At 40.8% G+C, this 27330-nt stretch overlaps 1 protein-coding gene across 2 annotated transcripts; it reads left to right on the top strand.

Moving 5' to 3' along the window:
- Positions 1-1245: 1245 nt before the first annotated feature.
- On the top strand, positions 1246-27330 carry ubn2a (ubinuclein 2a). 2 transcript variants are annotated; one of them, XM_030136750.1, is made up of 17 exons: positions 1246-1847; positions 2865-2981; positions 3875-3976; positions 4761-4871; positions 5907-6010; positions 9105-9654; positions 10929-10999; positions 11353-11482; positions 13843-13949; positions 14239-14349; positions 15217-15360; positions 16510-16563; positions 16669-16711; positions 17981-19471; positions 20650-20857; positions 23432-23500; positions 25733-27330. In XM_030136750.1, the coding sequence occupies exons 1-17, from the start codon at positions 1542-1544 to the stop codon at positions 25777-25779; spliced, it is 3765 nt and encodes a 1254-aa protein (XP_029992610.1). In that variant the 5' UTR covers positions 1246-1541; the 3' UTR covers positions 25780-27330. The 2 variants fall into 2 exon arrangements, with proteins under 2 accessions (XP_029992610.1, XP_029992621.1); XM_030136761.1 differs by lacking the exon at positions 23432-23500.

Raw genomic sequence — 27330 nt, 5'->3', positions numbered from 1 at the left:
GTTCCAGAGATTGAATTTACATGTATTTATTCAGTATCTTATAAATTATGATATTCCTACATTTTGGCGCTGGTTAAACAGGACATGGAGGATCACAGTAACAGATTCTTGTCCTGGTTCCCCTAACAGGCTAATCCAGCCATGGTTTTTGTCATTTGACCCATAAATGGTGCAGGCATCAGTCCGAAATGTATGAATCATATGCAGGCCCTTGTCTTTACCATACTGCACTGTTCTCTGTTTAGAACTGCAGTTCAGATACGTATACATTTGTATTAAAGTTTGTATTTTTTAAATTGTTATTAATTTTGTCTTGATAAATTGATTTTAGTCATTTCAGCAACCCTACTATGATAATGGAATAGACATATAAGGTCAGATAATTGAGCATACTAAAAAAAAAAAAATCAAAAGCGGCATGAACAAGAAAAAACATTATTTGAATCTCAGTTTTGCTTTTTTCTATTAATTTTCAGAGAAAAAAAAAACATTTTAAGGGAGAAGTACAGAGAGGTGTCCACTTCTGTTAAAGTTAATGGACAATGTCTAAATGAAAAAATAATTTTGCTCCAGAGATACCGCATTTAATTGATCTGTTGTCATTAAAAAAATATATAATATTCCCACATTTTGGCACTGGTTGAACAGGATATAGAGGATCACAGTAACAGATTCTTGTCCTGCCCCCTTAAAAGGTTAATCCAGCCATGGTTTCTGTCATTTGACCCATAAATGATGCAGTATCAGTCCTAAATACACGTGTTCATTTAGTTTAAATTGTACTCAAGAGCAGGATAGTTAAACTTGAGCTGTGTTTCAACAGGTGGTCACTAGTCCTTGCACTAAATCCGGGTTGTATGAGTTTTTAACACACAGAGCCCATCATCTGGCTCTCTGTCTTCCGTTAAGGATTTGATGTTTGAGTGTGAGCTGGTGCCATTGTGGGAAAACGCTCAAATCAGCATTTTTTTTTGAATAGACAGACTGAAAGGCATCAGGTGGAAGCTAGTTATTGTCGGTGAAACTGTGACTGAACGCACAGATTATGCGGTGTGTGTTTCCCAAGACCTGTCCTTCACTCAGACACTTATAAAGGTCATTATTGTACTGATAGTCTTGTTATTATCGCCTGTTGTGACAGAGGCGGGTTTAGGATCGGGGCAGACGGTGATTGGACGTGATGACCCCCCTGTGTCACGATGCTTCCGGTTTGTGCGTACGCGCAGGCGCAGCGACCCCTCTCTTCTGATATTTTATTTACTCCCGAAACCCAAGATGGCTCCTGTGAATGTCTCGGTCCCATAGCAAATTGAGGATGCAAGTAGCTGCCGAAAAAACAACTTTTCCCCGACCGTCGTGTCCCCTGGAGTTCAATTCGTATGGTTCGGAGGAGGCCCTTACATCCGTCTAGGCACTGAGCAGCCGTTGGGGCTTCGCGAAACCTTCTTCAACCCACCAATTTGGAGTAGTTTCGCGAAGTAGCTCTTCTCCTCGCTGTCGCTGTCTGTCCGGAGCGAGGTTCAGGCAGGCAGCTCATCCAAATGGCCGAACCGAGAAAAGTGCAATTTGTCACCCTCTCGGCCTTCGCAGCTGGAGCAGCCGCGGAGTCTAGGAAACGCCGGTTGGAGGATGAGGCCGACTTCAACTTCGGGAGAGCCGGGGAGGTCGAAGCGGCAGCGACCGGGGCAGGAGGTGCTGCCAGTAACGACCGTGTCGGTAAAACCGGCGACAGGGACAAGGCTGGAGCCGAGAAGAAGGCGACGGTGCGGCTGAACCTGTCCCTGTCCGAGCCTGACGACCGCTCCTCCGCGGAGTTTAATTACGGCGAACTCATTCAAAACCTCCAGGTAGGGTCTCCCCGTTTTAAGTTACATTTACAGGCCGGGCTGTGACTGGAGCAGGAGTTAATTTGATCGCTGTTGAAGTGTTTGTATGGACTTGTCATTGCTTACTAAAGGGGGGAAGTGCACCTTGTCCTTCAGTGGACTAGCGTGGTTGAAACTGACCATTACTAGGACTCAACACAAAAGACACTCGTGCATTCAGTCCACTCTGGTCTGCTCTCCAACTTCAGCTGCGCTCTCCACCAGGGACCTCCTCTTCGGTTTTTGCACATGTAGAGATAAACCTTATCATGTGCGGCTACCTGTGTCCTGTTCACTCAGACTTGCCCAGCAACAGCCCAGTCACACAGCCATTACAGCACTTGGAAATGCCACATGCCGTTTGGCCCTGTGGCTGCGGGTGATAGATAGATGAGAGGGCATAGCTGATGGAAGAACCAGGATGGAGCATGGCAGCAAAGCAGATGTCAGAGCTGACACATCAGTGAGATGAACGCCTCATTTAGCCTCTCTGTTGTCTGAATAACACATCTTTTATGCTAAAATGTTAAAATTAGAAAATAAAATAAAATAAAATAAAGTTTGCAAAACACAAGATCATTAAATATTTAAATTGGAACAGTGTCAGCACTGTGTTTGGCATGCTTTGTGGTTTTGTAGAGTCACTCAGATGCAGTTAATCACAGATTTTTAAGTTTGCTGGCTGTAATGTGATACTATATTGATGTTTTGCTGATCTCTTTCATCCCCTGCCCCCCTTTGTGGAGGTCTGAGCATGGGGTCAGCTTCAGGATACATCACTGCAGTGCCTTAACAATATGTTTGCATATTGTATATGACTGTGGCAAGAGTTAAATGTTCATGTGATCTATTAATTTCAAGGTAATTAAACTGTACTGAATCTTTCAAGACAGCACACTGTAATGTTGTGTTGGGTTAGCTGTGAAATTGAATAAACCTTATTGCTGTGTATTTATTTATTTATTTATTTAATTAAAATGTATAAAATTTTCATTCCAGACTAAGAACAATCCTCCAGGTCTGACTTCAGCCCCCGATCCCAGTGACCCCTTCAATGATGACGAGAGAGAGCGGCTTCAGGTTGAGGCTCTGGCAAAAAAGTTTGAAAATAAATATGTGAGTTTTGTTTTATTCATTTTATGTGACTTTGCATTTTTAATGAAGGTATTGTTGTTTTTAAACTCACTGTTTGTGTTATGTTTACTTAATTATTCAGACCTGCATCTCCTCATTCACACACCTGAACTCAGGGTTTAGACTGGCTTGCTTATTTATTTACTTACTTACTATGTCTACATGAACTTGTGATAAAAAATAGTTCATACCTCTTTTGGTTGAAGTAGACTTTTTACAAATTTTACCCACTGGATCTTGCAAAACTAAGCAATTTCCGTTTCACTAAGGATACATGATGACCGTTTCTTATGTCACGTTTAGCAGCTGCTATTACTCATACTTGGTTAATTGTTAAGTTCACACATGCAGGTATTTCCAAGAAAACAGTGCTAGCAAATATTGATTTCTGCAAATTAGAATTTTTTTTTTTCTTTCATCATTCAACTACTCATATAAATTGGATTTATGTGTACTACCCATTTTAAAGTCTGCCTTCTCTTCTGCATAGAAAGGTTTAGCCCTCTATGTGTAAGATAACGTGAACATCTTCTAACATGTCCTCACCTGTAGGTGAAAGTTGTAAGTTACTATTTATAACAAAACTTGGAATCAGTGTGGTAGTCGCTAAAAACACTCAACCGCTGATCTGCTCAAAAAGGTTTGTGATTTTGATTGTATTCTCAGTAGGACAGAGCGTCCCCGAAACCACTGTTACATGGACAAATTTATGTCAAAGTGAGGAGGACACAGTGTCAGTCCTCACTCTGAGACAACCTATTTTAAGATTAGTGCATTAACTGTGGCTCATGTTAGGTTTTACACAGAAATACAAGGCGTCTGCTTATAAATACACAGATTAAACAATAATCTTTGCTGGGTTGTTTCTTTTTCAGGGTAACACAGGGAAAAAGAAAAGAAAGGACCGAATGCAAGATTTAATTGATATCGGGTTTGGTTATGATGAGACAGACCCATTTATTGACAACTCAGAAGCTGTAAGTACCCCTCTGTTAATTAATTACATTTTATAATAGTCTTCTTTCACTCACCTTTCTATCTTTTCCTGTATGCTACTTGAATTTAAATGTCATCTTAATACTAACATTGCACATTGGACTCTTTCCTACCTTATCATCTGCTCATTTATTTGCTCTCGTCATCACATTCCCTAGCTGCTGTTTGCTCCTTGTTGTGTTGTGGTAGATCTCACTCACTCTATTAAAATATTTATTTTCTGACTTATTTTAATACAGTATGTCCAGTAGCATTGCTAAAGATAGACACTTGTCTCTTTCTAAAACCTGAGACGAGATTCTAAAATCATCCTCATGACTCATAAATGCATACGTACCCAGAGATCTGTCATTGTTTCTTGGACAGGGTTTGTTGCTCACTGCTCAGAGGATATCGCACACACTCTCTCTGACTGTAATAGCTGAAATTACGCTCTGTGTATGGATTCTCTTTTTTGATAATTTGTTTTTTGTTTTGATAGCTGTCGTCTATCCACTCACAGACTGCCAGGGCCTGTTTGACCCTTGTTTCTGTTTTATGATCGAAAAATGTTTCATCTGAGCCTCAGAGGGATTGTGATTCTTTTAAGTGATTTATTTATTTTGGCGCAAAACGTCATTCATTTTCACAGAAGTTCACAGGCCGCTTTTTGAAATCATAACAACAAATAAAAAAAAGATCAGTCTGGAGATGACATCTGCTTTTGTTGTGAAAGAGGATTATGTACTTTTCTTGATTCTTACCTTCCATTGTTATGTTTCTCAGTATGATGAGCTGGTGCCTGCCTCTCTGACCACAAAGCTGGGGGGATTTTACATCAACACGGGCACGCTGCAGTTCAGAGCGACCTCAGACTCTGAGGGAGAGGAGGACAAGGTGAGATAAAAACAAAACAAGGCATTTTACACCAGGTTTTTAGGATTACAGTTCTGGGATTGTGGCAGAAAAACAGGTTCTCAGACCTGGAAGACATATTTTTGTTTATTTGACATTGCAAGGAGGAGGATGTCGAAGGGCAGTTTTTTAATTGCAAGTGCACTGACCTGCACACAGTTAGACTGCGTGGGCTTCTCCACGCTCACCTGCTATTTTGGTTTGTGTGGGTGTAGCAGCTGAATAGTACAAAAGGACCAGATAAAGTGGAAGATGCATAAGAAGTTTTAGTGACTCACAACCTTTCACTTCACTGGTTTTATTTCTGAAACAGTTGAGCTGCAGTACAGTGCAGTTCAACAGGTGGGAAGACCCTTCCTCATGAAATCATGTTTTGATGGTGCTCAGCATCTCAGCAGCATATTTTTTATTTAACAGTTATTTAGAACTTTGCCGATGTAGAAATAAGAGGAAACAAAATGCAAGAACTGACCTCTCACTGCATCATTTAAGTAACACAAACTCCTTTCCTCTGTCTCTCCTACAACTCACAAAGTAAATTCAGCAAAATATACCAGAAAATATAGCAAATACTTAAATGCAGAAAAAAAACGGCTAGAGTACGCTGCCAAGAAAACCTGCCCTTCTAATGTTTTAATTACCATTTATATGTCTTTCAAAACAAATTCTGAATGGCCAGTGTCAAGTGCAAAGATGTAAAATAACACTTAAAGTTTTGTTGACAAGTGGAAGTCATGGGGCTTGTGATGCATCATAGAGGTTATAAATAATACGAGCACCAAACATTTGACACAGCAGAATCACCCTGAACCCAAGAAGGGACAGATGAATGACCTGCCAACAGGAACTTGATTTGTCGACTGCACATGTCACATTTTAATGAGATGTGATGTAGAAGACACTGACGTACTGGACATACTGGTGCAGACACACACAGATTACATTTTCTTCCCAGACAAACGTGAGAATCCTTGACTTATCAGCATCATCTTATGAGTGTATGTGTTCTTGTTTCAGAAGCCAAAAGATGACAGGGAGCAGGTGATTAAGAGGAGGAAAAAGAAAGAAGTTACCAATCTGGAAGAGAAGAACCCAAGGAAGAACAAAGTACCTAAACAAGGGTGAGAAACAGGGCTGAAATATTCTGTTTCCCTTTTATTTTTGTGCTTGTGTTGAGTTGGTATGTGTGCCCAGATGGTGATGCATTCATGTTTTTGGGTTAAAGATAACCAGCTCATAATCAAGAAATTATTGAGGAAAGGAGATGAACAAGCAAAAACAGCTGCCTCTCTGTAAATGTTTATCAGAAAGCCACTTTCTACAACAGCTGACAGCCTTAAAATAATTTGCTTAATGAAATTATTAATTACCAGGCGTCCAGGATAACCTTTTCCACTAGTAACACTGCTGTGCCCTACTGAATATTTTAGAAACTCAGGACTGAGTACATATACATTTTTCTCCATTTTCTAATTTTGTAACAAATAAACAATTAATAAGAATAACAATATGATATTTCATTTTAAAGAGAAAAGGTCACAAAGTTAAGTAGTGCTTCAGAATTCTTAACAGCTGCAGATGACCAAAGTATCTGCTGATCTAAGATGTTTAATAACTTTTGAACCACTAATACTATCAGTAAATTAAAATGATTCAGGTAAAATGCAGCGTCAGATATGACTAGTAGTGAACGTAGTGAACGTGGAAAGACATATTCAACATTGATTCACCATCACTTTTTCTTCAGTTTTCTCTGTTTTGATATAATAACCACTAAATGTACTCTGCGCTTTTATGGACATCTACATGGTCAGTAAATTAAATACAGAAAAATACCTGATTTTCACTGCAAAATGCACTAAGGAAAGGTTAAATGTAGAGGGAAATTCATTTGGAAGTCACTGCAAAAATAGTTCTAGGTCTTTAATGGGTTAAAATCATTAGAAATGTTTTTTAAACTCCACCATAAGATATGTTACTGTCATTAGAAAAACCGTAGCTAAAGAAGTAAACAGGCAATTGCTCTTATTTTACCTTCCTTTGTCTGTCTTTAGAGCACATCACTCTAATTCCTTAACAATTCACTGTGATCCTTGAATTTAGTGAATAGCTGATCTGTATTCAATTTTCTCACTTCAGCCTCTTGCAGACTGATTTTTAGATCAGTACCTGGCTTCAAAATGCTGCAGTTCCTTTAATATGTCTGTTCCAGGACAGTCTGTTTCACGCTGTTTTAAGTGTTTCATGTTTGCGTCGAGTCACCAAACTTACACTGTACGGATAGCAGAGCAAAATACAGATGCCGTTCCTTTCCTAGTGCTATTTTAGTTGTGTTGAAGTGTGTGAGTCGTTGCTGATGGAAAGAACAGATCTATGCCTTTTTCACCATGAAACCACCTGCTGCCCTTCCTCTGAAATCAAGATAACTCATCACATGAAAGACTGTTGGGACAGAGTAGGATCTGAATGATCTTTTTTTTTTTAAATGAATACACAATTTTAGCTAGGGCCGAGTGAGATGAAAGTACTTACAGACCTCAAAAAATGGTCATGTGACAGAATGATCGCAGTCTGGTACACTGATTACAATTAGACCAAGGAGCTGAAAAAATGTAACCAACACTAAATGGTAAATGAACAGGTTGTCTGCAAGAGTTCGAAAAGTTGACCTTTTGGACACAGGGATTTGTCATCCACTGTGAAAATGCTCTGACGCCTTTATCCACTCTCTCTTGCTAATAATCTACCACCCTGTGTGACATTATCCTGCTCTGCTTTTGTGCATTCCCTCTCATACATCTATCATGAGGCAGAAATGCTGACTGTGACTTGTTCTTAGCCGCTGTGACAAGCCAGCCACCTTCTAGAAAACGCTCCATTATCCACGCTCAGATAGACCGAATACTCCAACATGCCGCCATTCTGCACAACAACTTCCAAAAATAGCAGCAGCTATTGCCATTGTGCCATTATGAAATGGATGATGTTATATGTGGATGTGTGTCAGATCTTTCAGACGTCAGGTTAATCCCCTCAGTCTTCCCACATTTCTGAGTCGTCTTTGTCAGTGTGTTGAAAGCTCATTTTGACAGTGAAAATGTTACTTGTTTGTTAATTTATGAATTTTTTTTTATCCCATTCTTGTGTGTCCTTGGGTAACCTCTGAATGTACTTTGATTATTATTTACAAATCCCATGAAAAGAAAAAATCAGTGTTAGTGTGTCTCTCAGTGCTTCATCGTGCTACCCTGTTTGTTGATGTCGGTCCAGGTCCCATTGTGTCCATTAGACATGGAGGTCTTCAGACACATCATGCCAATACTTTGATTTATGAAAAAAAGAAGCTTAATATTTTTTTGTGCAGGGCACTGTAGATTTTTAAAAAATCCAGAGTAAATAGATTCTTTGCTATTTTAAGCTGTGGATTTAGTGCTCTATTGAGAATTTATAGCAACAGGTCAGTGCATGTGGGACTGTCTAAAAATAATCTCCAGTGTCCATGTCCATCGTGATGAACATGTTGAACATGTCCCCTTGTGGTCAGCCTATTGGTGTTTCTGTGCACATTAATGGCAGTGAATGACACAAAGGAATAAGCTATATGTTTACATATTAAAAACACCTGTGAAGCCATACTTGCTTCTTTTAACAGTTTTTTGTTGCTTATTTTTTTGCTCAACTGATCAAATACTTTGACAAGGTTGCTGAGGGGCCAAGGTTTGTGATAACGTTGGGACTATGTTATGTAGTCATTCGACTCAGATTGTGTGCATTTTCCCACCATTTTTAGGCTGATTTCATTTCAGTATTCATGAAAATCACACAGTGTAGTGTATACTTTACACCCAGAGATTAGAGAGAATAAAGAGAAACAAATATGCTCACTGATGAGATAAGTGTGATGTTTATGAGTGCACTCACACTGTGTCATAAGACACAGTAAAACAATAGTAGAGGGATTTAAACTGTGATTTCTGACCGTAAGTAACAACAGAACATGGTAGAGGACTCTAAGCTTGGTTTAGATGCTGTGAAAAAAACTCTTACGTGTTATAATGAGAGGGGAAACCCTGACAAAGAAAAATATACAATTGTGAGCCATATACTTTGAACTTACACTACAGAGAAGACAGAATTTCCTGTGTTAATCTTTAATTACAATACCAGTGGAGATCTACACATTGTACTGAACATAAGGTATTGTTGTTCTTGCAGAGTGACTGCTCTAAACCTCCATCGACCAGAGAAGAAGAAGAGGAAGAAGTTGATGAAGGACTCGCTGTATCTGGCAGCCATGCTCCGTCGCTTCACCCGGGAGAAGGAGGAGATGAGGAAGAGGAACCCGAATATGTCTCACCCGAGTCTGGCAGGAGGTCTGGCTAACAAGTCTCACTCCACCAACTCCACAAACCACCTGTTGGCCTCAAACTCCACGCACCCACAAGGCAACACAACCAGCAACGACCTCTCACTGGCAGACCTCACCTCCGACCCAGCTGTGATGTCACTGCTGGGCTCGGCCAACGAGAAGGAGCTTCAGGATCTCCTTGGCGACCTGGACTTTAGCTTGTTGGACACCGACCAGCAGCATGCTGTGGCGACAGCCAGGGAGAACGGCATTCTGGGAGTTGGAGTTCCAGCACATAAAGCAGGAGGAGGTGGTGGTCAGGGGCGTGGCCTAGGCTCCAGTGGATTGTTTTCTCCCCCTCCGCTGCCTGATGGACTGCCTGCTCCTCTTATCAAACGGATCGAGGACCTGCGGGCGGTGAGTTGGCTGTAACCCACGAATGGGCAGCAACAATTACCTGTGACGAAACTTTTCTGATGTTAAACAACAATCACCTGGGGAGATGGTATACATGTTTATGTTCAGTCTTTTCTGGAGCCTGTACGAGTAACTTCAGATTAAACACCTCATGCATGTTAGAGAATAGTTGCTGAGAACAACAACCATTAGCTATGTAGTGCTGAATTGTGGAGGGAGACCATTAAACTGTTCATCATTCTTGTGTTCAAGGGCCAAACTCGGCTTGACTGCTCCTCTATCATATTATAAAAACAGAAATCATTAGCATTACTGGCTCTGCTACACAATCACAGTCTGGTTATGCAGCTCATGAATTAACAAAACATATTGGTAACTTGCAGACTTGGAGAACCAGGGATGATTCTCTTCGTAGATCAGTGTCTGCTGCATCTGAAATGGATTCTGGCTCTTGTGTCTCAAACATTTATGACTACACAGTCCAATAAAACTCTTAAGACAGAGCATCAATTTTTCATATCGTAGTGGTATTTGACACTTGATAGAGACTGCACCTTTCTCGCAATTTGGCATGGTTTTAGGGCCTTCAGCGGACACACCGTCAGTGCTTTAGAGTACAGAATACTGCTTATTTTTTCATTATTCTGACACCTAATCCTTCATACTTAGTGACTTATTTAATCATTCACATACGCCTGGGTGGTTACACATTTCTCTGTTGTGTGAAAATTCAAGCCCATATTTCTTACAGTGCATCTTTACACACAAATTTAAGTGTGAAGTAATATGACTCCAAGCGGAACCCTGTGAGTTTCCATGTAACAAAACAGCAAGTTGGCATCACTGGTGTTACAGAAGTTTTTATTTTCTTGTTGCTCTGATATTTGATAGTGCCACAGTGTCAATATGTGGCAAAGAAACCTTTTTCTGAATGTTAGTATAGATGTTAACAGGGGAAAAATCCTACTAAAAAAGGATTATGCAAGTGAACAAGAGAAAAAGGAGAAGGGAGATGGGGTGAAGAGCAAAATAACGAAATAAGTTTTTTTATGTGTTATTTCTAAAGATAACATAGGGAACACTTGGGAGACTCACCATTTTTTATGTTTATTCAGAGAAAATTGGAGTTGGATGAGGGTCAGTGTCAGACAGGTAGAGGAGAAGTCGCTCAGATGAGAATGCGTCTCTGTCAGGAAGTCCTCTGAGCATTATAGATATGTATATTTGTGTATTTGTGCTGTACAGGTATGCTGACTCAACCTTTTCTCCCATAGGCCTCGCGGCAGTTTGATCAAGAGGGCAGGAAGAAATTTTTCACCCTGGACATGAATAACATTCTCCTGGAGTGAGTAGGACAGCTTTTAAATCACTGCCAGCCAAATCCCAACGCGCTTCTCCATTTTAGTCTCTCATTTTCACCACATTTCCCTCGCTGCCTCTCCTGCAGGCCTTAAGTGTTTTGTTTTCTCTCCGTCTCTCATTGTCTGGGTTAATGACATGCTTCTCATTTTCATTCCTCTCTCCCTTTCTCCTCTTTATTTATGTTTGTCCTCTCATTCCTTCACCTCTGTTCCTTCAGTTTCCCATCCCTCTTCTCCACGATTCCCTTATCCCACCATCTTTTCATCCTGCAAATCTATACCTGTCCCTCCTTTATTCTTATTTTATACCGTACTGACAGTTTTTCTCCTCTCTCAGTATTGAGCTGCAGGTCCAGGAGCAGCCCCATGAGGTGCGGTCAGACATCTATTCGCACATGGAGGCGTTTGTGCCGTGCAACAAAGAAGCCCTCCTCAAACGCCTAAAGAAACTCAGCCTCAACATCCAGGTGAGCGAGGCTTATCTGTACCGAAAAAGAGAAATCCATTCGCATTAAACTGATCTAAGATTTGATTCTGTGAAAAGTCTGTCTCACTGCAGCCTTGTGATTGCTGTGCACAAGCCAAATTCAGGAGGGGCTGAATCCATCACACCTCAGCATAGCACATTTTTTTGGGTGAATCTGTTCTGTAAACATCTGAAACTCACAGTGACTGAACCTGCCATCACGTTTTCAGATACATGTGTTTCAGATTTTAGCAGAACCTGTTAAAAGTGCAACCTCTGATCTCTTGAGTACATATTAATATCATTTGAAATTTTGGGAATAATCATGTCACATATTATCGGTGCATTACATTAAATTCATCGATAAATAATGGAAGCAACTTTACAACGCTTATTACGTTGTAACCGTTCATATATTGATTCAGGCTCACTATTACTTTTTATCCCTTCAGTTAACTCTCTGATCTCAGTAGTTCCTTTATCTTGTCCTTTTCATCATGTTAGACAATTTGCTAATGAGTTACTACCATTTATAACTAAGTAAGTGGCGCCTTGAGGCTTTAACACACAGGGGGCATGATGAATAATAGATGCAAAAGTGTGAAGTACTCATCCGCAAATGTTCTGCATCAAATCTGTTCACTCTGTCTGCAATGCAGCTTAATGACAGTTGCGACACTTGTTCAGTAAAAGATTTGAAGGTTGCCTAAGGGCGTTCAGCAGAAATATTAATGGATTCAACATCACCTGGAGTCTCATCTGCAGCCTGTTAATCTGATCCAGTGTCCTCTGGGGTTATGTCCAGTGTCCAGGTGAAAAGACTCACAGTGCAAACTGATTCATATGACGTAACCAAAAAAAAAATCATTATGCGTGGCTTATGGGTGTGCATTTTAAGTTGAATAAACAAACCAGTTACAGCCAATTTGTAGATTAGTCTTCATGTGATGTGTCCTCCATTCAAACCAAAATAATAACAATTATAATAAAAAAAAACAAGCAACAAAGAAGTGGGTGAACCTTAAGTTATTTATTTATTCATTGCACATATGTGCAATACAAACCCATGTGCCATTTGGGCAGAAATTGTGCCATAAATTTTACTTTCTTCATCCCCATGAAATGATACATAAATCTCCTCCCACCCCAAATAAAATTTAGTGTTTTTTTTTTTTAAAAAGGATGTTTGCCTTGCTTTGTTTTAACTAATTGATTGTTTGTCGATGCTACTCCACATATTGTCCTTCACTGTGTTGCTTTTATCATTTGTGTCTTTCATACAAAACTGTAGCTAGAAATCACCAGGTCCACGTCCAGTGTCGCTGTTGTTGCCGTCACATGATGGCAGTTTCAGACAAATGACAGAATGAAAAACAAAAGCTTGGAAAATCTGACAGTGTTCGGCATCGGAAATTCACATTTTGTATGAAAGTTCTCATGACATAAACATTGGTTCAAAAAATACAAACATGAGTGAATTGGTTGCACAACAAAAATGTCCTGATGTGTAATGACTTCTATTATTAAGTGAAAATACAGAAAATAAATAAGGAATATGTCACTGTTCCACTGTTTAATATCTATTTATTAAGTGTCTACAGTTTAATGAGGAACCACTTCTAAATCCTTTATGTTGCCAGTTTTATGATAAAGTAGTACTAAATGAGATGTGCTTCCCATATTTTGGGCGACGATCGTCTTATCCTTCTGAGATATTTAGCAACAGGCTTGTATAGTGGCCAGAAATTAGTAGCTGTAGGGGAGTAATTTGGATTTCAGCCTAAAAAACACTTTCTGTTTCATAATAAAGCTCTGTTCTTTAAATTGGTTTTCTGATCAGTCATTTGTCTGAGATGCTTGTTCATGCCCACTGAACATTTCCAAACCCAGTCCCCTGCTTTCACACCATTATTTGTACCTTTTCACGCCGCTTAAATCCCCAGACATCTTCACTTCCTTGCTTGCTAATGTGCAGGGCTCACAGTGTAGGCGGACTAGTGCAACTAGGACCACTACTGAAAACCAGCTCCTAAATGTCTTTTGTCATGGACCATTAAAGTAGCATTGTTGACAAAATACATCAGCACACTCCCCCACTCTCTCCATCTTTCTCTCATTCTCACTTCACTCCTCCTTCACATCTTTTTTCCTCCCTTTCCCTCACATCTCTCTCTGTTTTCTTTTCCTCTTTTTGTATATTTATCTTGACTTCTCTCCTCCCCTGCTGCTGTTTTGCTTCTTTTCCATTTTTCTCATCTCTAACTTGAATGTCCTCCCTCCCTCAACTTTCACATCTCTTTTCTCTATCTTCTCTCTTTCTGACTGCTGTAAACCCACCCTTTTTCCCTGTCTTTCTCAAAGGACGACCGTTTGCGCACACCCTTGTTGAAGCTAAAGTTGGCGGTGTGCAGTGTGATGCCAGAGCAGATTGCCAGATACAACATGGACTGCATGGCTAAAGTTGCAAAGTAAGTAAATCCTTTCTTTTATACCTCTTTGAGGCTTTTAGGAAACAAAGAGAGTCACATTACAAAAAATGTGCCTTTATTCTCACTAATTTTTTGCTGCTGCAGTTCATCAGCTCTAATATGTGATGTGTTAACCCATTTATTCTCACATTTATAACTAGGGATGTGGATATGCTGGCTATATCCACAAGAATTTTGTATTTTAGGTTTAAATAATAACTTTACCTGACAACGTTGTAATTATGTGCACTGACAGTCATGAATGTGCTAATGTGTATATGTCCTGCAGGCAGCAGTCAGAGGAAGGCGATAAGAACGGTTCGGAGGAAGAGGATGAGGAAAAACCTGGGAAAAGGGTGATGGGCCCGCGGAAGAAGTTTGTCTGGGATGACAAGCTCAGGTAATGATCCAGGACTGGGAGAGGCTGGCTGCATGCTCTGCAGAGTGTTTGTGTCCTAGATTTGTTTTTATCTCCTTTGTTGTTCTCCACAAGTAAATAGAACCAGCTCTGTCCTTAGAGATTGGAAAAATAAGGTCTTAAATCTCCTAAAAGTGTAAGAAAAAAAAAAGGATTCTGTCAGTACTAAGACCCCACATCCTTCACATCAGAGGAAGATGAGGATAAAGATTCCATTACCATTGTAACATTTAAAATGTTAATATTTTTAGTACAATGCAATAAAAAAAACTTCATTTGGCTGACACAGGTACAGAGATTACAGATACGTCCAGGGATTTTCATTGTTTTTTTTTTAAATTATATTTTGTAAATTAAAAAAAAAAAAGATTTTAATAATGATAATGGATTAAATTTCTATAGTGCTTTTCAAGGCACCCAAAGTGCTTTGCATTGTTGATCCATTATTCATTCGCTCTCACATTCACACTCTGGTGGTGGTAAACTACGTTTGTAGCCACTGTTGTCCAGGGGCAGGCTGACAGAGGCGTGGCTGCCAATACACGCCAAACGGTCCCTCCAACCACCACCAAACATTCATACATCAGTGTGACTGAGACTGGAGGCAAGGTGGGTCTTGCCCAAGGACACAATGGCACACATCCATGGCCGCCCCTGAGCCATGGCCACTCTGCGGTTCAATAATAAATATAACTACATTACTTTGGGGCTCACAGTCTCTTAAAAGTAATTTCATATCAGACTCAATTTTTTAAAAGAAGTGTTTTCACTGTTGCTCTGTATCTACATTATAATGTGGACTTTAGTGGCGACTGATGAGTAGTGACTGGAACATGTGTGTTTGTGCAGGAACCTGCTGTGCAGTTTGGTGCGAGTGAAGCTGAGCTGCTATGAGATGGAGAACCAGTGCTCTCTGTCAGTGGAGGACTACCTCAAGGCCTTCTTAGAGAACGAGGTCAAACCACTGTGGCCCAAGGGCTGGATGCAGGCCAGGTCTGTATGTGTGCTAATGGAGCTTAGTCTAATGTACGACAGATGGTGGCCTTAGTGATGAGAAAAGGACTATTTTAATGAGCATATCAAACTTTAAACTCAGCAGCTGCACATTATGAAAGTGCAAAATTGTGTGAGTGTATTTAGGGAAAAAATGTTTCTAAATATCAGCAAAAAGTGGTTTCAGCACACTTAAGTGGTTAAGTGGGGATTCCAGAAATAAAAAGAATTCCTCATGTTTTCATTCTCTTTAGCTTTAAAGAGCCGTTGGTCTGTACGCTCTTCCACAGTGCCTGTCCTGTGGACAAACTCAACACTGGCTCTATAGAGGCTGTGTAGTGTTTTTCATGTTTTTAGCAAGTACTGAAGGCTCTTCTGCAAACTAGGGGAGACTAAGGAAAACAGCATTCATCCAGCAATATGTCCAAAATCTGCTATCACACCATATTTAATTTTAAAGTAACTCACTAAAGGATAAAAAAGTTAAAAGCCCATTGTTGTGATTCCTCTTGACCCTGACTGGTTAGAGTTCACATTTACCTCATTCACATTCATGCTCCATATTTGTTGCGAATGTATCGCATTCTATATGGAGGAACATAACACATTCAGCTGGTAAAAGAAATACTGAAGTAAAGTAATTTGTGACATGACATAAACCATAGAACAGAATATGACACAGATATATTTTTTTATTGTCTCGTATACATCATTTTACAGTGGCTTAGATGCCTCTAAATCCTACACACAGGACCATTAAGTCATAAGCAGAGCTTTGACTGTGTTTTTGTCTAATTCCAAACAAGAAATAGCTGTTTTACCACATCAGCACAAACCTTTTTATTGAGTAAGAATTCATGTCCTGGTCAACAGTTAAAAAAGTGTTGCTTGACACAATTTGAGTCACCAGACATTTCCATCTGTGTTCTTCTATGTTGGACAGTTTTTGAGCATAGTTTCACCATGACCCTGGTGTCCCACACTAATCTCAGGCTGTTATGAAAAAATGCTGTATGAATGCAGATGCAGCATTTGTCAAGACATTTCTGTCAGGACTGGTACTTTTTTGCAAAGAAAATGTATTATGAGTGAAAAATTGAGAGATGTAACCTGATTTTCACCTCACTATTCTTGTCTTCTATGTGTCAGGATTCTGTTCAAGGAGAGTCTTGCTGTTCACAGTCACCTCACTGGAAACTCACTGTAAGTATTTACTTTTCTTCAGATTGGTTTCCTAGACAGTACTTACAGAATTCAGGATGTAAACAAAGAACACTGAAAATGAATTGTTTTTTTTTCTGTGTACAGAGTCAAGAGGAGAATGGTGCCAGGCCCCAAGGCCAGAGCCAAGGTGAGTGACCGCTCAGGCTTCCCACTCATTATGTCAAAGGTCCGAATGCTTCTTCATTATGTCTCATCATCAGTGTTTTAATACAAGGATTTTTCTTTGGCTCATCATTTCACCTGTCTTTGATATAATAAACTGAAATACAACGTAACGTTTGGCTTCAATACAAGTCAAATATTCACTCATTTGGTATTTATTGTATCTCAAAACTCCAAAGACAACAGCCCAACAAGATTTTCATTTCTGTTGGAATCCCAGTGATTTTTGATTTACACATTTTACCTCCATCCACATTTGGTTTTGGCACCAGTGTCATGCTGATCAGCGTGTTATTTCATGATGGATTCCTGGTCATTGTTTTGTAGATAGACATCGCCATATTATCCTTGTCTGGAGCATCCAAAAATTATACAGTATGCACCCCTCTATGTTTGTTTCTTAGTTGTTAATATCATATTCAGCATATTCATATATTTAAGACTGATCTGAAATGGAATGCTGTTAACTCTTTCGGTGCCAGACAGTTAAGGGGCTAATAAGCCTTAAAAGTGCCACAGAATTTGGCCGTTTTTCAGTATTTCGCGTCGTTTTTATAATCGAAGTCTGAATCATCATCAGAACTAATTTTCTAGCAGATGGGACTGTTTTGACAGATCGCTGTGTTTACGATATTACTACAAAATGGCCATCTAATTTGCATATGATTTCATTCATAAATTCATTCATAAAATTTCCCAAGCAGAAAACGAAACGCGAGCTCTTCCTTGGTCAAAAACCACTCGGTAACATCCAACCGATTGCTACTTAGATTCAAAACGCACCGGACGCAGCTGATTCATTATTGATCGTAATTTACAAGATTTGAAAGAACGTCATCGAAATGTGAGAAAGAAATGGGGGTGGATGGTTTGTTTGTACACAAATATGGCGTGTTCTCCAAAGCCGATCTGATCGGCCCGTGGCACTTTAAAGGTTGTATTCGTAAAGCCGATTTAATCGGCCCATGGCATTGAAAGAGTTAAACTGGTCTACAATAAAATACTCCCAGAATACAAGTACTGAAACTTAACCAAGTTTCAGCCACTTATAAAGAAACATTTAGTCAAAATGATGGTTGGGTGTAGTTTCCAAGATGCAGTCTCTGGCCATGATTTGGCACAGTTAATATCTGAGACAGATAATGTCTAAGAAACTATAGACCAGCGTAACCTCTTGGTTCATTGCACATATATTTGTGAGAGTACACACACTGTCACCTTCTCTGTTTTTTAGGAGGCTGGGTGGGTCCAGAAACCTCCTGTCACCATGACCTCCACCTCGGCTCTGACCACCAGCCGTCAGGCCCACTCCTCCTCCTCGCCTTCTGAGCCCATCTGTCTGTCGGACTCTCTGGACGAGGATCTGACTGCTCCCTCTCTGGACTCTATCTCCCATGCCTTGGCTCTCCTCAGCAATGCAACCAAGGGCCTGGGACCCTCAGATAGCCCCTTGTCGCCCCCACCCCTGCAAATCCCTACCTCCTCTCCTCCACCCGTCACCCCTCACTACCCCTCAGCCTCACAGCTCTCCGCATCGGTCACATCCACAACGCAGCAACATTCCCTGTCGAAGGTGGAGGCTGCTTCTCTGGCAGTTACGCCCGCTGGGAAGTTGCCAACCACGGCGCTTCAGAGCTCCTCTTCTACCTCCTCTTCCTCGTCTCCTGCGGTCTCCTCAGTGACTCGTGTGCCGGCGGCGGGTCTGTCGCTGGCCTCCAGGACTGCAGATGGTCCCTTTGGCCTGATAAAAGGATCTGCCTCTGTGGGCCTAACTCAGAATCAGAGACACGTTGCCATGGCATCCCCTAATCACAGGCCGAGCTCAGTGATGGGTGGAGGTGGTAAACTCCACCCACACCCGTCCCCATCACCTCCAAAGCAGCGACCTCCTCCCACGGCATCCCCTCTGCTGCCCCCCCACCAGAAGGGGTTTGTCAGCCCAGTGGGGGTCTTAACACCTATGGGGGCCCATCAAGGATTGACTAAGGCTAGCGCCAAAGCTGGGGGTATTAGCAGCAATGGCAACGTCACGCCTTCCTCCTCCCCCTCTCCTCAGTCCCGCTCAAACTCTACCTCCCATCCTGGTCTCCAGTCCTTCTGCCCCCCATCCCCTGTTGCATCCTCGCCCTCCCCCACAGCCCACACCTCCCACTCCTCCTCTCAAGGTAAAGCCCACTCCCATCACCACCACCAGCCCAACTTCATCACACCCATGCAGGCCACGCTCACCAAGTCGTCACACAGCAGTAACTCCTCACCCATCATCAAACTCACCCCTCGGCCCCCGGCGCCCACACCACCACCCTCTTCCTCCCCCTCCCCATCGTCCTCCCCCTCACACCCACTCCCCCATCAGATGATCCCTAGTCCGCAGCAACAACACCAGTACTCCCCCAAAACCACCAAAACGTTCCGGCCCCCCTTCAGTGTCTCGGGTGGGGGGCAGGTGAAGCAGAGCTCAGGCAGCTGCAGCTTCACTGGAGGACAGAAAACTACAACCACAAGCACGAGTAGCATCAACAACAACAATAACAAAGCAGCAGTGGTGTCAGCTGTCATCAGCCACCCAGACAAAACTCCACCGCCCGCTGCACCCCCTGTGTCTGTCAGTCATGGACAGAGGCAGAAGGTCGTGGGCGGAGCCAACCAGGGGTCAAAGGCAGGTAATGGTTGGGTCTCTTCAGGAACTTTGTCCACGTCCTCCACAACTTCACACCTCTCACAGGTGAGTTTTCACACTGGAGGCAGTTCAGACCAAGGATTCACAACCAGATAAGATGAAAACTTGCAAAGTGCAATGTTCTGAAACCCTGCCAGTTCACACCAATGCGAACAGATGAGACTGTGTATTGTTTCCATAGCAACGTCTGTCTTGACTTCTGTTCTAACTGGAGATAATGTGCAATGTCTTAAATTATGAATGAGAGATGTTAAGGTTAACTCATTTTATTATCCCTGCAGGGAAATTCGGTCTCTGCATTTCATCCATCCTAGTTACAGTTTACTTGCTGAAGAAACATAAAAAAAGAGACGGTCAAGTATTCATTCATTCAGTCATTTTCCAAACCACTTCATCCTTGAGAGAGTTGCGGGGATGCTGGAGGCTATCCCAGCTACCATGGGGCAACAGAGGACAAACACTGTAGACCATCAACACCAGAAAAATGCTGCACTTGTCCTCATGAGTTACAGGCGATAAATGTTGCGCTATATTAATGATTTACCAGTAATAGTTTTTCAGTAGCTGGTGCTGGTGTTTATTCTTCAGATAGTCAATATACAATAATGATATTGAGCTGTTGTTTTTATTTATCACCTGATAATAAAATACACTTTATATGAATAATAGGACCAAGGGTCCTGCAGTCCAACAGCATACTTAGACATTAATTGACATTTGTTTGACCTTTCAAGATCACTCAAGGTCAAAGGTCATGGCACCAAATGACGGCCCATATTGCCAATAGTAATTATATCAATATCTTCAACTGTTTTGAAGTTATAACACTTTGAAATTTGTCCCATTATAAACCAATGAGGATTTTTAAAATTTCAAAAATTCATAAAAAAAAAAATGTAAAAATCAATATTTCCCAATTCTTCGAAAAAACTTGGTAAACCTTACCCCAAAGATGTTCCACAACAAATGTCAAGTCATTCTGACTGATGGTTTCGGAGAAGAAGATTCTTGAAAAATAGTTTACAGATGACGAACAGACAACTGATACCAATAGTCCATCTTTGAACCGTTGGACTAAAAATGGCCGCCAGTGCATGCTGCTGCACAGTCCTACAAAGGTCTAGTCTCATTGCATGTCTTTGGTGTGAACTCGGCATTGGTTGAACATTGGACAAAGTCATTCAATAAATAGCTGAAACCAACACGTTTCCTTTTTAATTCAGGTATCAACAACCGGCACTCCTCTCCTGGGAAACCCCTCCACTCTACCGCTGGGCTTCGGCATGCTGGGAGGCCTGGTGCCCGTCTCGCTGCCCTTCCAGTTCCCCCCGTTGCTCAATTTCAGCCCTTCTGGAGCCCCAGGGGCCGCTGGTATGGGGTCGGCCCCCAGCTCCAACTCAGGATACTCACTAGCACAGAACGACCTAATGGGTGAGTGGGCACATAACTCAGTACAGTAAACAACAAAAGCTTCATAGAGAAAGAAAAAAAAACACAGATAAATGAAATACACTGAGGAAAAGATAAATTAAAAATGAAAAAAATAGGTGGAAGCTCTAGTGAAAGACAGACTGAAGAAATAAAACACAATATTTAGGCTCAAAGAACAAGCTGTTTTTACACATCAAACAAATCACTGCTTTTGTTTGATTAGTTTTCTAAACCCACAAAAGAGCAACACTGACTGAAACATGAGTAAACAGTTTGTTTGTGGATGATTTGTAGACATCCCTTATAATCAGTATTACAGACATAATAACCTGTTTGTATCATAATTTGTCTGTACATATATATTTTCGGTCTTTTTAGTTTTTAAACATCCTCTTTCCCTTCCATTAAGCCTTTTTTTCATGAATATATATTATATGGACAAAAATATTGGGACACATCATTCCTTCAGCTTGTAAGACTTCTCATTTTTATTGATTTGAAATATTGATAATTAGATTTAAATGTCAAATCCATATTTCTGTAATGTAAAGGTAGAACTTTAAAAATAATTACAATAATATAACATATTCAATATTGTTTTTACTTGATTATTGAGGTTAAATGTGCTAAATCTTACATACTTTAATAAGATGAATTGGAAAACAAAGAACAAAAGTACTAGTTAGCTGATGTTTTCAATGTATATCATAGTGTTATTACACACACACATATGTATGTATGCATGCATGTATGCATAAACACATGCATGTTTAAGTACACTTATAAAATAGAATTATGAATCTACCACACTAAAGAACCTGTAAAGTAAACGTAATGTCATGTTTGACAGTGTTTTGTAGTAGATCTCAGACAAACATTCCTTTTAAGTAATACCCATTTTCTCATTAATTCTCACAATTTCATATTTTGACCCAAGACTATATCTTGGAAACTGCAGCCAACCACCATTTTTTGCTTTAATTTTTCTTTATTAGTGACTCAAACTAGGTAAAGTTTCACTACTTATATTCAGGAGTCATTTTATTTGTAGATCAGTGTTATCTGTTAGGAACAATATTGACATCTGTGTGGACAAGGCATGGATTCAGTGTGTCCCAATACTTTTGTCCATATAGTATATCTGTGCATCAGCAATTAAACAGAATAAACAGCAGTCATTAAAAAGGGTGAAACACTGAGTATCTGAGCAGGTTATGTGGAGTAAGGTGGGTTTATGTGAGAAAGATGACTAAAGGTTATAAATCAGGTCTGTTCTCAGAGGGTCAGAGAGACTCATATATTAATCCTATTTAAAGGTGCCCTGCCACACAAAACTGTTTTTACTTGTACTTTTTAAAATATGTTCGGTCCATAGGTGTTTGTGTCATATAGTGAATGTGAAAATGAACCGCAGCCTCCTCTGTCTGCGATTGACACCGAAAAGAAATAAGCAGAGAAAACAGGCCAATTATTAAAGCTGGTCAGTGTGACGTGTTAATGCCTGAGCTCATTACTATTCATGAGCTTGCCCAGGTGAGACCACGCCCACAGAATTCGTCTAGCTCTGTGACAGTTTTCGTATACAGCAAGCTGGAGCACCATAAAGGGGGATAGGGGGGTGGATACAGGTTAGAAGTTGTGAACATTCCTTGTAAGGTCTGCTGTACAAGACAGGCATAGAAGCTGGGAGTCGGACGTTCAAAGCATGTTAAGTTTAATTTTGGATTTCCACCAGTTATTCTATTTGTTGCACAGGGTAAAGGATGCTGAAAAGCCAGGCTCTCATTGGCTAGCTGTTAGGCAAGCAGATTAACATGTTGAATATTCATGAGAACTGGCACAAATCGAGCCGAGTCTTCCAGCGGGTTTTCTATTCCACATTAGAATGGCTTGAAACTTGGGAACCGAGGCATTTTTTCAGAGTCCATGATAAAACTTCAGACATGACCCCAAAAGTAATGAAATACGTGTGGCAGGGCTCCTTTAAATACCACAACAATCAAGTAGTTCATTTTAGATCTTATGTACACGATAACGTATGTATAAAAGTATAGAAATAAACAGAAACATAAAGCAGTGGTTTTGTTTATACGGCACAGTTTAATTAAACACAACACTGTCATTTTAACACGTCTGTCTGAACGAGAAATGAAGAAAACAGATAAAAATGCGTTTACAGTAATCATGTGTTTATGTAAACCAACGCAGACAGATGTGATTACTGGATGTGTTTTCCTCTGTACTGTCTGTGTGTGTATTGAACCGGCTGCCTCTGTATGTGTGTTTGTACTGGAGAACACCAGTGGTCCATCCATGTGCTGTGACCCCCACCTCCATTTTTTTTTTTTTAAACAATAAACCACTGTCTCCCTACTTTGTTCTCTCTCTTTTGTGTATGTCTCTTCATCTCACCCTTTTTGATCCTCCCCTCTGTTTTGTTGTTGTTTTCTCGTTTTAACCCTACCACCACCTCTCTGCATCATATTCCCCATACCCCCCCCCCCCCCCCTTGGAATGTTACTGCCATTGTGTTTTTCTTCTCATCTGTCTGTCCATCCCTCCATCTCTCCTCAGATCTGTATAAGAGTCTCCAGTCAGGGTCGCAGGCTGCCCTACCTCCTCACTTGCAGCTTGCTTTCTCAGGTAATCAGCATTCCTCCTCTTCCCCCTGCCCCCCCTCCCATCTGTCTCCCAGGTCGACCTGTCGCCCTCTGTTCAGCTGTTCTGGTGTTTGTTTGTTCTATTAACTTTCTGCTCGCTAAAGTATATTCAGTGTTGGGCATGCCTCTGGTTAGTGCAGTCGCTTTAGACCAGTACATGCATGTGTTTAAAGCTGTTCGACTCATGCTCAGATGTATATACACCCAAAAACATGCCACAAGGATCGGGTTTCTTTACTCCAACGGCGCTACAGATGGTTCTTTGATTCGAGAGCAGCAGTCTGATTAACATGTGATACTGCAATGTGTGACTCTGCCATCTGGAATATGAAAAATGAGAGGACGTTCGCTTCTGCTTATGCTAGTTTATGTCACGGGGACAAGTGGTTTGGCATTTTTTCTCACTCAAGTCTCAGCTGAATGATTTTAACCCGCTTTAGAAAACCTGTCAGACCTTCACTTGCATCCTCTGCCCTCTGAACCTGCTGCATTAGAGGCTGTAAACAAACTTAAAACTGACAAGTCAAAGAAACATCTGAAAAATGAGCAGCAGAAAAAAACATGCAGCACGGATCACCTGATAAAAGACACGGTTCAACTTGTAACGAAGCTTAAACTGTACGATGAACTTAACAGAGAAGTCGGTTTAAACATCACAAAACTCACATAGATATTCACACATACCTTCAAATCATTATCAATTCAGTTTTATTTACACAGCACCAATAATAACACATGAGGCGTTTCACAAGTTCAATTAAAGCCTTAGAAAGAGGAAACTCAACAAATCCACCAGGAGTAAACCCAAGGCCAGGGAAGAAAAACCTCAGACAGAACCTGGGTCCTCATCTGAGACTTCAGTGGACAGAATAGAGTATGACGACAGTGGCCACATATTAAACCCATCTTATACAAACTGTCTTCTATCGAAACCAGGGGCATCGAACTCATTTTAGTTCAGGGGCCACGTACAACCCAATATGATCTCAAACGGACCAGACCAGTAAAATAACAGAATAATGACTCTAAGTCTTTCTGCAAAAAAGTAAAATGAAATGATGAAAATGTCTTGATTTACAAACTATCCTTTCACAAAAAAATGTGAATAACATGAACGTCTGACATTTATTTACAGAACATTAAAGCCACGGTAGACTTTCGTGACCAATTTTTCATCAGATCTGTCAAACCTCAGTCATAGCCTAAGTATCACAAATCTGTAAGTCTTTCTGGGATTACTCACCTGAATCTCTTGCATCACAGTGAACACTTTCACAGTGCCATCCGCCATAAACAAACCATGTGTTTACAAACAGAGCTGGGAGGTAACTTGGGCATTTTCAGAATTTTGACACGATGTGCATTGTGGGAAATGAAGGTTCACGCAGCCACCTGACAGCGGCAGCTGCTACAGACACGATGTGGAAACGGCAAGAGCTCCCTTCCCTCTATGCATATTTCTCCAGCTGTTTCTGCATTTCAGCCGTTTCCGCATTGTGTTTGTTTCATCCATATAATATCATATGGTTGCGCGGCTGCTGTCAGGCAGCTGTGTGAACTTCTGTTTCCCACAATGCACGTCGTGTCAAAATTCCAAAGATGCCCGAGTTACCTCCTGACTGTTTGTAAACACGTGGTTTGTTTACGGTGGATGGCACTGTGAAATTGTTCACCGTAATGCAAGAGATTCAGGTGAGTAATCACAGAAGGACTTACAGATTCGTGATACTTAGGCTATGGCTGAGGTTTGTCAGATCTGATGAAAACTTGGTCTCGAAAGTCTCCCACACCTTTAAGTGCAACTGTAACAAAATGATGCTTCAGTTTATTATTTACACATGTACGTGACAGCTTACAGATCACAGTAGATCTACAAAGGCACAAAACATTGAGTAACAGGCAGAATATTGATACAATTTTGGAGTTTGGAATTTGATGTTTTTATTTATTTATTTATAGGTTATTATGTTATTCTTTTACTGCTCTGACCTGGTTGAGATCAAATTGGGCTAAAATGGGTTCGACGTCCTTCAGTGTAATTTTTTACATTTCATAAATTCATCCCGTGGGCCAGTTTGAAACCTCTGGTGTGCCGGTTTTGGCCCAAGGGCCGTATGTTTGACACCCCTACTCTAATTACAGTCAGGTCAGCTGATTCTGTGTTTTTCCATCATTTCAACATCACAGTTTAACGTCTGACCTTCCCTCCGACCAGATTCGAACCAAAGCCAGGGTGGAGACATGAAGAGGAAATCCCACTGACCAATAACAACATGCCCCTCCCCCTCCTGGACTCATCCACCAATAGGAATCTTCTCATAGACTGACTGACAGGATGTGGGGCAGGGCTCCACCGCCTCTTTTTAACGGACCTAAAAGGCTACAAGTGGCAATGATGAACTGAACTGTATTTTCTAATGAACCGGGTATGAGAACAAGACGGAGTGAATGACGAGAACACTTAATTTTGTTCGGCTTCTTTTTATTTTGTCAACATGTTTACATATGACCGACCTTTATCACTGTGGAATGAGTGTGAGCGAGGTGGTGGTACAGATGAAAGTAGTAATAAAACACTACGTTAATATAATTTGTATTTAAGCTTATGTGGAATAACAGGACTCTCGTTCTTGCAGTACAAAAAGAAAAAAAAAAAAAAAAGAGAAGAAAAACAGACCGAGTAATGAATTTTTATTTTTCTGTCTTTTTGTCTGCGATGTGGGAATCGTCGTGTCCGTAGAGTTTTATTGTTGGTCACCTCTGCTCCCACAAATGACTGTTAAGTAGTAGCTTAAATTAATATTGATAAATTATTTGTAATGTACACAGGGACAAAAACATGTAATAGTGTGTCTGAGAGAGCGTTGAATCGAATGCGTGTATGTACATAAAGGAAAAAAAAACAACACAATATACTGTTAATTTCTTTCCAGATGATGGTGTATGAATGAATACATCCCCTCCGTTCGACGGCCCTCTCTTGCTCGGTGTGTTTTTGGTGCTGTTTAATCACACTGGACCTTTTCTGGAAAAAAGACTTGAAAAAAAAAAACATTGGAGGACGAGAGAAGCAAGAGAGAGGAAGACAGAAACAGGGGGGGTACATGTCAAGATTGTAGCCTACTTGAATTGTTTTTGAGTTAAGATTTTTATTTTATCTGCTTATCCACTCAAATCAACTTAATATAACTCAACGCCTTAGTTTGTATCGAAGAAGTATGAAAAAGATCTATGCAGGACTGTAAAGCGCTCAATGCAAAAGTGCAAGTCGTTTGCTTGGCTTTCAACCTCTACTCGACTCTTTTTTTTTTTTTTTTAATTTAGTTTTTTGTCTGTGTACTTTGGAGTTGTGAATGTCTGTAGGTGTTAATGGTCACTTGAGACTCCTCTAGTCAAAGAGAAAAACCTTCCCTCTGCTTAATTACCTCTGTTCACAAAACCGTTCTTCCTCCTGAGTCTCTCGACGTCCCCCCCCACCCCAGCCAACCAACAACACCCCCCCCCCCCGATTGAGTGTCTGACGGACCAGCTGCACCGAGAACGGCGCCAAAGATTGATCAGTAGGTCATTTAGATGGGGTCAGCTGGTCTCTGGGAGTGTGTGAGTGTGAGACATTTTTCCCAAACGTGTGGTCATTCAGGATGTCATTGTAAAGTCATGTGACTGGAGCAGCGGGTGACATCTTCTAAATTGTACTTAGGGCTGGGGGAGGATGGAAATGACATTTCGTGGTTAAATGGTTACTTAATTTGGTCTTTTGTAGATTATTTTTGTGTGTCAATTATGAAATTAAACACAACAAGTGGTTTTCAT

This window comes from Sphaeramia orbicularis, chromosome 1 (genome assembly GCF_902148855.1).
Source record: "Sphaeramia orbicularis chromosome 1, fSphaOr1.1, whole genome shotgun sequence".
Classification (NCBI taxonomy): Eukaryota; Metazoa; Chordata; class Actinopteri; order Kurtiformes; family Apogonidae; genus Sphaeramia; species Sphaeramia orbicularis.
The sequence above is the reverse complement of the archived record's forward strand: the minus strand, read 5'-3'. Positions and strand labels throughout refer to the sequence as shown.

Bases quoted from the DNA above. Each gene is read 5' to 3' on its own strand.
- ubn2a (XM_030136750.1), top strand. From the start codon at position 1,542: ATGGCCGAACCGAGAAAAGTGCAATTTGTCACCCTCTCGGCCTTCGCA. The intron at 14,350-15,216 runs GTAATGATCCAG...GTGTTTGTGCAG, and splicing joins GTCTGGGATGACAAGCTCAG to GAACCTGCTGTGCAGTTTGG. The intron at 19,472-20,649 runs GTGAGTTTTCAC...TTTTTAATTCAG, and splicing joins CAACTTCACACCTCTCACAG to GTATCAACAACCGGCACTCC.